Source organism: Grammomys surdaster, unplaced genomic scaffold (genome assembly GCF_004785775.1).
Source record: "Grammomys surdaster isolate TR1022 unplaced genomic scaffold, NIH_TR_1.0 334, whole genome shotgun sequence".
In the NCBI taxonomy this organism is placed as follows: Eukaryota; Metazoa; Chordata; class Mammalia; order Rodentia; family Muridae; genus Grammomys; species Grammomys surdaster.
Genome location: NW_021604753.1, coordinates 5,450,694 through 5,463,499, shown reverse-complemented (window position 1 = coordinate 5,463,499; position 12,806 = coordinate 5,450,694). Strand labels below are relative to the sequence as shown.

General features: G+C 49.8%; 1 protein-coding gene across 1 annotated transcript; it reads left to right on the top strand.

Annotated features, from left to right (window-relative positions):
- Window positions 1-6,912: 6,912 nt before the first annotated feature.
- On the top strand, window positions 6,913-9,837 carry LOC114630269 (lipopolysaccharide-induced tumor necrosis factor-alpha factor homolog). Its single transcript, XM_028778391.1, has 4 exons — window positions 6,913-6,940; window positions 8,766-8,879; window positions 9,160-9,304; window positions 9,717-9,837. Exons 1-4 carry the CDS (start codon window positions 6,913-6,915, stop codon window positions 9,835-9,837), a joined length of 408 nt encoding a protein of 135 aa, XP_028634224.1.
- Window positions 9,838-12,806: the final 2,969 nt, after the last annotated feature.

The window sequence follows — 12,806 nt, the reverse complement described above, 5'->3', positions numbered from 1 at the left end:
TAGGCAGCAGGCCCCAGGATTCCATGTGATATCTCATCCCTGCTGAGACCCTCCAACCCCATCCCCAGGGCATGCTGAACCATCAAAACCAAGGAAGCCAACTCCTCACGTAAAGAGAAGGGCTCTCACCAGGCATGCGCCCAAGAGATTGAAGTATATCATCACATAAGCTTTGCCAGACCCAGCCGTGGTCAGTTTATTTTTGAGGTGGAGTCTCCTGTGACCCAGTATGAGTATTAATCATGGCTGTCACCTTTACTGGATCTGCAGTCATCTAAGAAACAAGTCTTTGTGCACATCTTCTTGGTTAGGGGAATTGAAATGAGAAGGCCACCCTAATTGGAGGCAGCAGTAAAACCTTTTGGGGTTTGCTAGCTTGCCTTCCTGTCTCCATGGTGGGTGCATCTGCTCTGTTCCTGTTGCCGCTTCTGGCCATCCTCATGGACATCAGAACCTAGTGTCTTCCACCTTCCAATCTGGACCAAAGACCAGCAGCTCTCCTGGGATCCTCCAGGTGTTCAGTGCCAGGGTGGGCACTCTGTCGTCCTCTGTTCTCTGCCTCATTGTTTTGCAGCAGGGTCTCACTAATCTAGACTCTTGCCATTTTAGCTCATCCCTCAGGAGTCACTAATCTCAACCTCAGTTACCAGGATTTCAAGTATAAACGGGCACGCCTGGCTGGTTCTCTGGGTGCTGAGGGTTCCCACTCAGACCCTGTTGCTCACAGAGCATTCACTGTAACCCACTAAGCCATTTCTCCCCAGCCCTGCTATATTCTGGTCTATGTCACTTCATGCCAGACTTTTACAGGATGTTGGTACACGAAATAAGCCAACCAGCTTGTCTCCATCCCAGAGGGCAGAGACTTGGATGAACACTAGGCAGGTCCTGCAGAACACTGGGCACCGTCAATGGATAGCCAAGAAAGGAGAACTAGACCCGAACTCTTTTCTCAGTTCGTGCTCCCTCTCACCTGTTCATGGCTCAACACCTCCCTCTAGGGGTCATTTGAAGAAAGTGTGAGGTACTTGGGATGGGGTGGGTTAGTTGCTTCTGATGAGGGGTTCCTTCCCTGAGGTAGGTGGCCAGGGATGAGGAGCAGGCATGGGGCCTACAGATGAGGCTCTCAGCACTGCTTCCACGCTTGTATCTGTGGGACTAAGGACCTGTGGAAGGCCGGACTCTACCTAACTGGACCCCACCAGTTTTTACCTCTAATTCTGAAATTGATAGTCAAGACAATTTGTGGACTTTCCAGGGAAGCTGGGGCCAGCTAGGCTGAGATGTCTCATAACACCACCACATCCCTGATGTGGGACCCAAGACAAGGACTCAGTCTTCCATCTTCCGGGTCCTGTGAACCCAGGCACCAATTTCAGAAACAGGAAAGCACTGTAATAGTCAGGCTGTTTTTTTTTTTTTAAAGATTTATTTATTTATTATATATGAGTACACTGTAGCTGTCTTCAGACACACCAGAAGAGGGCATCAGATCTCACTACAGATGGTTGTGAGCCACCATGTGGTTGCTGGGATTTGAACTCAGGACCTCTGGAAGTGCAGTCAGTGCTCTTAACCACTGAGCCATCTCTCCAGCCCGAGTCAGGCTGTTTTTGTTGTTTTATTTTTGATCAGATGGACTCTCATGTGGCCCACACTAGCTTCAGACTCACTAGATAGCTGAGGATGGACTGACTGAAATTTACGATTTTCCTGACCTGAAACTTAAAACAATCCTCCTGCCTCAGCATCCTGAGTACTGAGATTGCAAGTATTATACCACCATGCCTAGCATTCCTCAAATTCGTGTGTGTGTGTGTGTGTGTGCGCGCGTGTGTGCGCGCGCGGACGTGTGTGCATGCCCGTATGCGTGCATGCGTGTGTATAAGAGGGAGAGGGAGAGAGAGGTGGTGGGTACCTGAACCACACATGCTCTGGAGGATAGAGAACAACTCCGCACCTTTACATGGGCTCCAGGGATTGAACCCAGGTCACCAGGCTTACATGGGAAGTGCCTTCACCCGCTCTGAGCCTCTATTTGAGACAGGGTCTCATGTAGCCCAGGCTGGCCTTGATCAGTTCGGTAACTGAGGATGACCTCAAACTTGCGATCTCTTGCTTCAGCCTCCTATACACCAGGATCACAAGCATATGCCACCATGCCTGAGTGTCTCTGATTATTTTAAAGGCACCACATCACTTTAGTGACCAGGGTGAGGAAGATCCAGTCCATCTGAGTGAAGGCAGGAACGGGGAGCAGGGGAGGGGGCAAGTGGGCAGGTGTGGAATCTGGTCTCCTGAGGCTCTTGATATGCAAAAGGGATACTGTGGTCGACCCCTACATCAGTACAGTGTTTGCACTGTGGACACGCCAGTGTGACACATGGCCAGTCTGCTTCCCCTATAGATGATGATGGTGATTTGCTTTTTTTATTACATTTTTATTTTGTGTGTCATAGGAGTGGGTGTATGTGGCCAGGGATTGAACTCAAGTTGTCAGGCTTGGCCACACAAGCACCTTTACCTGCTAAGCCATCTAGCCGACCCCTACTGCTTTTTCAACTACATTTGCTACACTCCTCAGTGTGGCCCAGGATGAACTGTGGCTGCCTGGTTTTGAGCTTCATTGTGCACCAGGCGGTTGCACCCTCCTTGCTGCACATGGAACTTACTGATAAAGACCAGGTTAACAAACTCACGGAGATCTGCTTGCCCCTGCCTCCTAAGTGCTGGGCTTAAAGACATGCATGTACCGCTATGGACTGGCTCATTTTAGAGCCTTTATACTTTCTGTCCCTTCTGCTGGAACTCCCCCCCACCCCCAGATCTTCCCAGTTGCCTTCCCTCTACTCATTACAGCTCTGTGTTCTTTCCTCTAAAAAGACCCTGTGCTTGCTCTGGACTAAGTGGTATTTCCCCCATACTAAGTAAGTCATCTCATTGGTGCCTCCCCCAGGGGAGTCCTCTCTGACCTTCTGTAGCCCCTCCTATACCTAGCTCACATAGTGTGCCCTGTTCAATAGTTATAGCACATTCCCGAGTCCTCCTTCCTCACTGGGCCCTTCTGGGAGGAAGAATGAGCAGGCTGGAAGATGGGGTTAAACAGCCTTAGCAGGCTGTGATGTAGCCTGTCATGACATTGGGCTGGCTTCTCAACCCCTCTTAGGACTCCTTACCTCTCCTAGCCTGGTCTAGGGTTTTATTGGATGAGAGAGGGAATTACCATCAAGGCAACTGGAAGCTCTAGGTTGATTTATGACATGCTGGTGCTCCCCCTGGTGGTGAGAGTTGGAATGCTCAGGGCACACAGTCTTGTTGCTCTCTCCATTCATAATTCATACTTCCTAGTTCATACCCAGCTCATGAAACCCAAGCCTATGTCAGAGGGAATGAGACCCTCAAAATCCTTACACTGTGGGTGTAGCTAGCATGGTAGAGTGCTTGCATAGCATTCGTGAAGCCCTGGGTTAGATCCCCAGCGCTGCACAAACCTCAGAGGGCTGACTGCCTGTAATCTCTGAGTCAGAGGCCAGCCTGAGATCTATGAGACCCTGTGTCAAGTACAGGATCCTTAGAGCAGGTATGCCATTTCTATCCCAAGATGTGACATTCCAGTGGACACAAGAACTCTAGACCTCAGACCATGGCATCCAGGGGACTCCAGGCAGAATGGGGCATGCTGTGATGAGAGGGGGTATGTATCTCATTCTCACTCACTCATTCATTCATTCACATTCAACCCATAGCTACCCTCCACCCACTAGGCTTATATGTCCAAGTTAACTTAAGAGCAGAAACTGAATGGTCTCCCTGACTCATTCCCAAAGCCTCACAAAAGGAAGTCTGGATAGTCTAGCCAAGAACTCAGGCAATCATGGCATAGAGTCAAAATGTAATTCAGCACTCAAAGGCTGAGAGAGGAAGACTGGCACAAAATCAAGGGGAGCCTGGGCTCCACAGCAAGACTCTGCCTACAACAAAACAAATGAATGGAAACGGTGCTCTAAAACTGGCATCTGGCTGGCAGAAGTGGTACAAACCTTTAATCCCAGCACTTAGGAGGCAGAGGCAGGCAGACCTCTGAGTTTAAGGCCAGCCTGGTCTACAGAGGGTGCTCCAGGACAGCCAGGGCTACACAGAGAAACCCTGTCTTAAAAAAACAAAAACAAAAAAAAAACAAAACCAACAAAACTGACATTCTGTTAGTTTTACCTGTTGTTGTTTCCATTGTTTTTGTTTTTCTCAATTATTTATCTAAATTTAAATTTTTTTATTGTCATAAAATACTCAAAGGCTGGACTTGTCATTTGGCAGATCGCTTGGCTAATGCAGTTAGTGGTTACTGTTGTCAATGAGACCGGATCTAGAATCATCTGGTAGAATGGTCTCTGAGCATGCATGCCCGTGGGAAATTACCTTGACTGGGGTGGAAAGTCCTGCCCACAATCAGGGACAACCATGCCCTGGCAGGATCCTGAGCTGCAGACACAGAGAAAGACTTGAGATCACATGCAGGTGTCTCTTCCTCACTGTAGACTTGGCCTGACCAGCCATTTCAAGCCACCTTGATTTCTCTGCTGTGGTAGGCCGTCTCTTGAACTTGGAGCTATAATAAACCTACCCCTTTTAAGTTGCTCTTGTCAGGGTGTTTTATCACAGCAACAGAAATGAAACTAAGGATACTGGGTGTGCACAAGTGTCTGGATTCTAGTCTCAGGACCACATAGAACTAGTTGTGGTGGTGTATTCCCATAATCCCAGCACTTGAGATGTGCAGGCAGGAAGATGAGTTCATCACTTTCAGCTGCGTAACAAGTTTGAGCCCTGTCTAACAACAACATGAAGTTCAAATACTCATTCATTTTGTACATTAACTTAAATTTACAATATTGAGATGTGCAGAGATGCTGGGCAGTGGTGGTGCACGCCTTTAATCCTAGCACTTGGGAGACAGAGGCAGGCGGATTTCTGAGTTCAAGGCTAGCCTGGTCTACAGAGTGAGTTCCAGGATAGCCAGAGGTATACAGAGAAACCCTGTCGTGAAAAACAAAACAAACAAAACAAAACAAAAACAGATGTGCAGAGATACCAAAATGACTGTGCAGTGAGTAGCTCACAGTACTTCCAGCTTAATCCCACCCTCATCATCACTGTCACAGCTGTCTCCAGGCACCTGAGACGGATTACTTCCATGACTGCCACCACCCATGGTTTTGGATGCTTAAATTCCTTATAGCAAAAGATGTCAGGCATTGGCCAACCGCTCATGTTGGAGATGTGGCTCAGTGGGTAGAGTGCTTGCCTCAAATGAGAATGCTGTGTGTGGTGCCACTTTGAGAGCAGCCAGAATCACTGGGAGAAGGCTTCTGCACTTAGGATCTGGGGTAGGAAGATTGTAAGTGCCTGGCCAGCCTAGGCTACAGAGCAAGTTCAAGCTCTATCTCACAAACATACAAAGCCCCTACAAGGTTGTGATTATATCCATCCTACAGATGCAAGGTGAGGGACAGAGGTAGGGAGAGGTAAGCTTTCCCTGGGTTCCTGGAGCTAAATCAGCAGGGGAGGCTGACTGGACTCAGAGAAGGCACACACAGGTTTGCGTGTATGTAGGTCTAGACCCCGTGACCAGACTTTATTTTTGTTTTTTTTTGAGACGATGTCTCCTATAGCCTAAACTGGCCTTGAACACTATGTAGTTGAAGATGACCTTGAACCCCTGATCCTCCCGCCTCCACCTCTCTGGTTCTGGTTTATAGGTGTGTGTCACCACATCTAGCTTCTGTAGTGCCGGAATCCCCGACTTTGTGCTTGGCAATTACTCTACAAACTGAGCCACTTCTCTAGCCCTGTTGTTGCTCTGAGACAGAATTTTGAATGTAGTTCAGGCTGATGTGGAACCCACTATTAAGACCCAAACCAGCTTTGAACTCATATTTACAATGATCCTCCTGTGTCTACCTTTCAAGCACTAGCCCATCTTAACTAAAAACAAAGATAGATGTCGGCAGACTCATTCCTGAATAATCACAAGCAAGAAGTCAGCCAAAGTTAACTCCAGATGTGCACTCCCTGTTTCTTCTTTTTCTTTCTTTCTTTCTCTTTTCTTTCTTTCTTTCTTTCTTTCTTTCTTTCTTTCTTTCTTTCTTTCTTTCTTTCTTTCTCTTCCTTCCTTCCTTCTTTCCTTTCTTCCTTTCTTCCTTCCTTTCTTTCTTTCTTTCTTTCTCTTCCTTCCTTCTTTCCTTTCTTCCTTTCTTCCTTCCTTTCTTTCTTTCTTTCTTTCTTTCTTTCTTTCTCTTCCTTCCTTCCTTCTTTCTCTTCCTTCCTTCCTTCTTTCCTTCCTTCCTTCCTTCCTTCCTTCCTTCCTTTCTTTCTTTCTTTCTTTCTTTCTTTCTTTCTTTCTTTCTTTCTTTCCTTCCTTCCTTCCTTCTTAAGAACTCAGTACATATCCCAGAATGGCTTTGAATTTTCCATCCTCCTGCCTCAACCTCTGAAGTGCTGTGTGAAGACTTCACACATGCCGGTGACACCAGGCCTGGGTCCACACTTACCTGCATTCTAATTGAAAGGACACTTGTGGCGAGCGTCTCCATCATGACTCACACTCCTATGTCTTAGCTGGTCTCCCTACCCATCTCGCAAAGCTTGAACCTGCTCGTGGGAGCAGGGCAGTAGTGGGTATGCAAGAGTCCCTCAAGCTGAGTCATGGGCAGACACCCCCTCCAGAGGGAGGTGGACACAAGATGCCCTGCACTGTGCACCAAAGACATCACAATGGCTGTGGCAGCTGTAAGAGCCCTCCTTTCTCCCCAGCGGGGCCTCTCCAAGGGAACTTCTGGAACCTGGGGCCTGTCCACTCAGAACCTAGAACCCATTGAGTCTGCGCAAGGAGTACTTCTGAAGCAAAGAACTTTCATGGCACCCAAAGAGAACCACAACCATGGTGAGGGGCCTCATTCGGGCTGACTGAGAGCCTGAGGGAATGCGAGGTGGGAGGGACAATGTGCTGGCCTAGGGGCTAAACCCATCTCCTAAGTTTCCCTGACCCCTACTGCCCAGATGACCTGGTAGGGACAATGGACAGCTTGGGCCTCCAGCATCCTGCTCTCTCTCCTAAAGCATCACACAAAATCTGCCAAGCTCCACATCAGTACAACCTCCAGGTAGTATGGCACATCGCCAGGGCAGGGGCCAGGAGGTGAAGCTGCCTCTACGCTGAGGTGGCCAGGGAAGGTGTCTGATCCCCCCTGAACTGATTCCTCTTTGGAATTCCTGCTGACTCCATGTAAATAAATGGTCAAGAGGGTCCAGGATGAAGTGGCATACACAGTTAATCCCAGTACTCAGGAGGCAGAAGCAGGGAGGTCTCCATAATTGGATCCCAAGACTACATAGAAAAACTCTATCTCAAATAAAATAAAACAAAGTGAAGTAAAACACAGGACCCAGGGCTATTCAGCTGCACCTTGACCCAGCTTGAAATGGTTGACTCTAGCTAGTACTAGCCACATGTGCTTCATTCCTGACCTTTAGTTTCTTCTCTGTAAGAAAAGGCTAAAATCTAGCCCCAGATAGAGCTTCTAGGTCTTCATGGCTGAGACATCTCTAGTCCTCAAAGTGGAGACAGAAGGGCTGCACGGTCAGGGGCTTCCTATTCTGCTTGGTGCTGCTCTGGAAGGACACTGTACAGGAAACTATGAAAGGAAGGCATGAAAGTTGACTCTGAGGGAAAACTCTGAGCAGAGAGAGCCCCAGACCCACTATTAACCACTAGCTCCTTTCTTGCATGGGGTCAGGCTATTGGTGATCAAATCCAGGTCACCTGCAGGCACCTAAAGGTTATACATAAAAACTCAATGGGAATCTTCTTCCTGTTCATCCCAGATCATGATGGCTTAAAAAAAAAAAAAGCCACGTCTTTAATTTCAGAATTTGAAAGACAGAGGCAGGTGGATCTCTGTGATCTCTGTGAGTTAGAGGCCAGCCTGGTCTACAGAGAGCAAGTTTCAGGACAGCCAAGGCTACACAGAGAAACTCTGTCTCAAAAAAAAAAAAAAGTGTTTTGTTCTGGGTGGGTGGTGGTTTATCCCAGAAATCCATTCCAGGTACTGAGGCAGGAGGATTGTTGCAAGTTCCAGGTCAGTCTAAATGAGATTTGAACTAAAAAAATAAAGCTGGACATGCAACAGTTGGTATAGAACTTAGCATGCACCACATCCTGGGTTTGTCAGCATTGCATAAACTGGACATGGGGGACAGGCCAAGGCAGAAGGGTCGGACCCTCCCAGGGAGCATACACCTTGTCTCAACTTCCTTCCTGCTACAAAAAGCATCAGAGCCACAGATGAAACTTAAATACCCTGACTTCAGAGCCCATGCTGAGGTTAGGTCCCTTGCCTCTGGTCAGAAATCTACCTGGTCTCTAATACTTACTTACTGAGTGACCTCATGCAAGGTATTCAACCTTCCTGAGCCTCCCTGCCTGCAATATCCAACTGATGCTTCAGTGATAGATGCTTCAGTGATAGATTGGTGAACCATGTTTCCTGTTTGGCCCAGTGTGGCTGCATCTCAGACCTCTAACAGCACTCTCCCTGTGGACAAGGAGAGCATAAGCAGAGACAGAAGTGCCTGAGTTCAAATCCTGGTCCCTCCACCTCCTATGTATGTGACTGTGGGCAACTTAGCTTGTGGTGGCAGTGGCAACCATGTGGTGGCTCAGAGCTGGCAAATCTGAGCCCTGGGGCCTTGCTTCTTGCTTCTTTCAGAGTTTCAGCAGTCTAGGGAGCCACCACCTCCTTATTACCCTCCTGGCACAAGAGGACCAAGATTACCTGGAACATACCCCATGTACACCCAAGCCCCACCAATAATCCAAACAGGTAAGTAGGGAAGCTGCCTCTCCTCCTTGTGTCTCCTGCTCAGGCTCCCAGAAGGCCATTCACCAAGCACACGGCACCTTCTCTGGTGAACCTCCTCCTGTAGGTGGAGAGCTGCTCACACAGGGTGGTGCCATACCAAGAGTTTCTGAGACATCCCTTCTCTACTGTGAACTTGTTGAGGGTCTTGAATGTTTGTTTCTTGAGACGGGGTTTCTCTGTGTAGCCCTGGCTGTTCTGGAACTCACTCTGATCTGATCTATCTCTCCCTGCCAACCCCCAGGCCTATTCACTGGCATGCCTCGTGTGACAACTTCTGTGCCGGTGCAGACTGTATGTCCCTACTGTGGGAATCATATTATGACAGTGACAACCCCTTTCCCAGGCCTCCTCACCTGGCTGCTGTGCAGTGGCCTCTTTGTGTTTGGGTAAAGTAGTGGGGGCGTGCATGCTAGAGACGGGGTGGGCTGAGATTCAGCTGCAGTCAGTCTGAGTACAGAGAGAACTAGGGACAAAGGGAGGTCCCAGACTGGGCTTGGTGTCTTCTCTCAGGGGAGACCCTCTGGCGGGGTGGTTGAGGCAGTGGATGGGAGTTGAGGCAATCCCCACCTGCTGGGCAAGTGGCTCCAGACAGGTTGCCATTGCTACTACTGCCAAGAAAGAGAGGGCTCAGCAAAGCTCTCAGCCCAGCTCTGAAGAACCACCCCCAAAGAACTGAGACCCACCCAGAAGTATGACAAGGGTTCAGGGCAGCACGGGGACCCCGCTCAGGTGTGAGGAGGGTGCAGGCCAGCATGGGGACCCTGCTCAGGTGAACACATACTGCTTCTGAGGCTGCAGGTGCGTCCTGGGTTGCTGCCTCCTTCCCTTCTGCATGCAGAGCCTCATGGATGTGACCCACTCCTGTCCCGTGTGCCATCACGAGCTATTCTACTACCGCCGCCTGGGCCTTGGACTATAGTCAGCAATAAAGCCACATCAGTGTGCATGTGTGTGTATGTGTCCATATATTTGTATATGTGTATAACTGTATGTATGTATATCTGTATATGTATGTATGTATGTGTGCATGTATGTGTGTGTGTGTATGCGTATATATATGTGTGTACGTGTGCCCCCCCCATATCCACTCAAGAGTCGTAGTGAGTGAAAACACCCTCCACTCTCTTCTGTTCTGCCCATGGATGGTGCCCATGGCACCTACATAAGCCCGGGTCACAGCATGTGCTGGTTGGTATCTTCCTGGGGAGGAGTGGAGTGAGCCTCCTTTGACTGACTGTAGACACCACAGCACCCCTACTCACCTCTTTCCTAGCCCCTGGTCATCAGCTCCAGCTTCTGCCCCTTTAGGAAAACCTGTTAGCCACGCCTCACCTGTATAACCCCCCCCTCATCCAGGTTCACACCTGCTCCCCCAGAGACCAGTACCCACATCACTAAGTGCCAAGCCAAGAGAGCATGGCCCTGTCTTAAGCTCGGGTCTCTGCAGCGTGGGCTGCAGATGTCCTCTGGTCAGCTCCTAGCAGGTTTCCTTGGCCTGCTTTGGCTTCAGTCTTGCTCAAGCTCCCTTTGCCCATGTCTCTAGGCTTCTGTGCTCCCCTCCAGCAGCCCCACAGCCTTTTCCCCTAGACGCCTCGGGCAACCGGCAAAGCCATCGTGTTGGCATGGGAAGATGGCCCTGATGTTATGAGGAGTTGCCTCACAAAAATGAGGACCAGAGTTTGGATTCCCAGAACTCACACAAGTGTTGGCTGGGCAGGGTGGCACACCTGTAATTCCAACCTCGTAAGTCACAGAAATAGGCTCCCCAGAGCAAGGTGGCTAGTAAGACTAGCCATATCAGTAAGCTCTGGGTTTGAGGGACACTGCCTGAGTAAGGTAGGTTTGAAGATGGCCTTCCACATCAACTTTGGGCCTCCCCATGCATGTGTATATATGTACATGAACACCAACACCACCCACATACAATACACAGACAAATGGGAGGATCTCACTAAGCCCTAAACAGACCCCTCCCCTATGCACCCAAGGGTAGCCCATCTTTCCAGCAGGCCCACCAGCTATAAGAGAAGCCGGGAAGGGACGAGTCCTGCTGAGTCCTTTTCTGGGGTGGGCTCCCCAACTTGACTAACTCCTTACAGCTCCTGGATAGGGAATCCAGATTCAGAATGGTTGGGTTTTTGTGTTTGTTTGCAACGCTGAGGATTGAAGCCAGGGCTTCATGTATGACAGGCAAGCACTCTACCACAGAGCTACATCCAACCCTCGTCTTCATTTTGAGGTAGGAACTTCACTAAATTGCGTAGGCTGGCCTTGAGCTCACGATGTATCTCAGGCAGGCCTCGAGCTCACCATCCTCCTAACTCCACTCCTTGTCTTGGTTTGACAAGGGTGCACCACCACACTGGAGCTCCATTTAATTTCAAAAACCATAAACTATATTGGTACACCTATCATCATTTGAACAGAGTAGGGTAAGAGATTTGGATAAGAGAAAGGAGGACATGGGAAACGACAGGCACATGAGGTACATGGGCCACTGATCTGTGCTGGGATTCCCTGTAATACCCATACTCACCACAGGAAGGCAGTGCTGCACCAGCTGATAGAGGTAGAAAGCCAGACCCAGGTGGTCTGGTGACAATGAATGGGCAGCCAGAAACTCAGATCTCCCTGAATTAGCTTGATGTAAAAGGTGTACATTGTGTGTGGGCTGCAGGTTTGGTGGGATGATAGCATGTACTAGCAAGCATTCCAGGCTAAGATTCCTGGAAGCCTGAAAGTCAGGCTTCACTGCCCCAAGGCAGGCAGCTCTCCAGACCTGAGGGACCCCCGAGCCCCTCCCTCCCCAAATGGTCTACCACCTGCAATGGGGGGAATGCTAGGGAACTGGACCTCAGAACTGGAATAGGCTACAACTGCAAGCCTTAACTGCATGGAAACAGGCCTGACACCAGGTCAACTATCACGCCAAGCCAAGTCATGCTGACACCGAGGTCTCAAGACAGAAAGCAAGCCTCATCTTGAGACTTGGATGAACCGTTTTTACCTTCAACTACTCAGCTACAACCTTCCCTGTTCAGACTCCTCCCTGTCCCCATGCAAAATGTTGGCTTTGACTTGTATTCCTAGTCAGGTCCGGACAGGAGCGCCTCTGTCATCTCCACAGCAGTAGCATCACTGCTCTGCGAGGCTCTGCCCGGGCTGTGACCCCCACACAGACCCCAGGCTTGCCCATCTCCTAAAAAGTGGAAGAAACCCCACTAATCACCCACAGTGCAGCTGTTTGAAGGGTCTGACTCAGCATCAGCATCGGGGCAGATGCTGAGGGTCCAGCTGCTGAGTCAGCGGTGAGGGCTGAAGAAGATGGTGCTGACAGGGGTCAGGCTTCATCTCCAGACACTCCACCCTCTGGGTCAGAGCCAAGAGATTCCCTCAGCCTTATCACCGGAGTAGACGGGTGGGTGTGGTGTGCCATGGCTGTGGTATCAGCATCCACCATAGCAGGCTTCTGTGCCCACTCCCAGCCTACTGCTGCCAGCCCTGCCCAGCAGGTCCACCCAAGAAATCTGCCCTCCAGCTAGTCTGGGGACAGTGGGCCAACACCAGGGCCAGGGAGGGAAGTCTGGCAGCTTCTGATGTGCCCTTGGCTCCTGTCCATGCCACTTAGCTGGAAGGCGGACACTGTCCCTCAACAGCGATGAACCCCCCCATCTCAACTTCTCCCCCTACTGCAAGCCCAATTCTGAAAAACTGAGCTTAGAACGTTCAAGAGCCGAGTATTCCTGGCTGGCAGGAAAGGACAAGTGAGCTCACCCCAGAGATTGTGGGGCCTTTTGGAGTCTGCTCTCCCAACGCGTATCCCTGGTCTGAGGTACAAGCTGGGTCCCTCCCATCTGTCAGCCACAGCAGGTACATAATCTAACACAG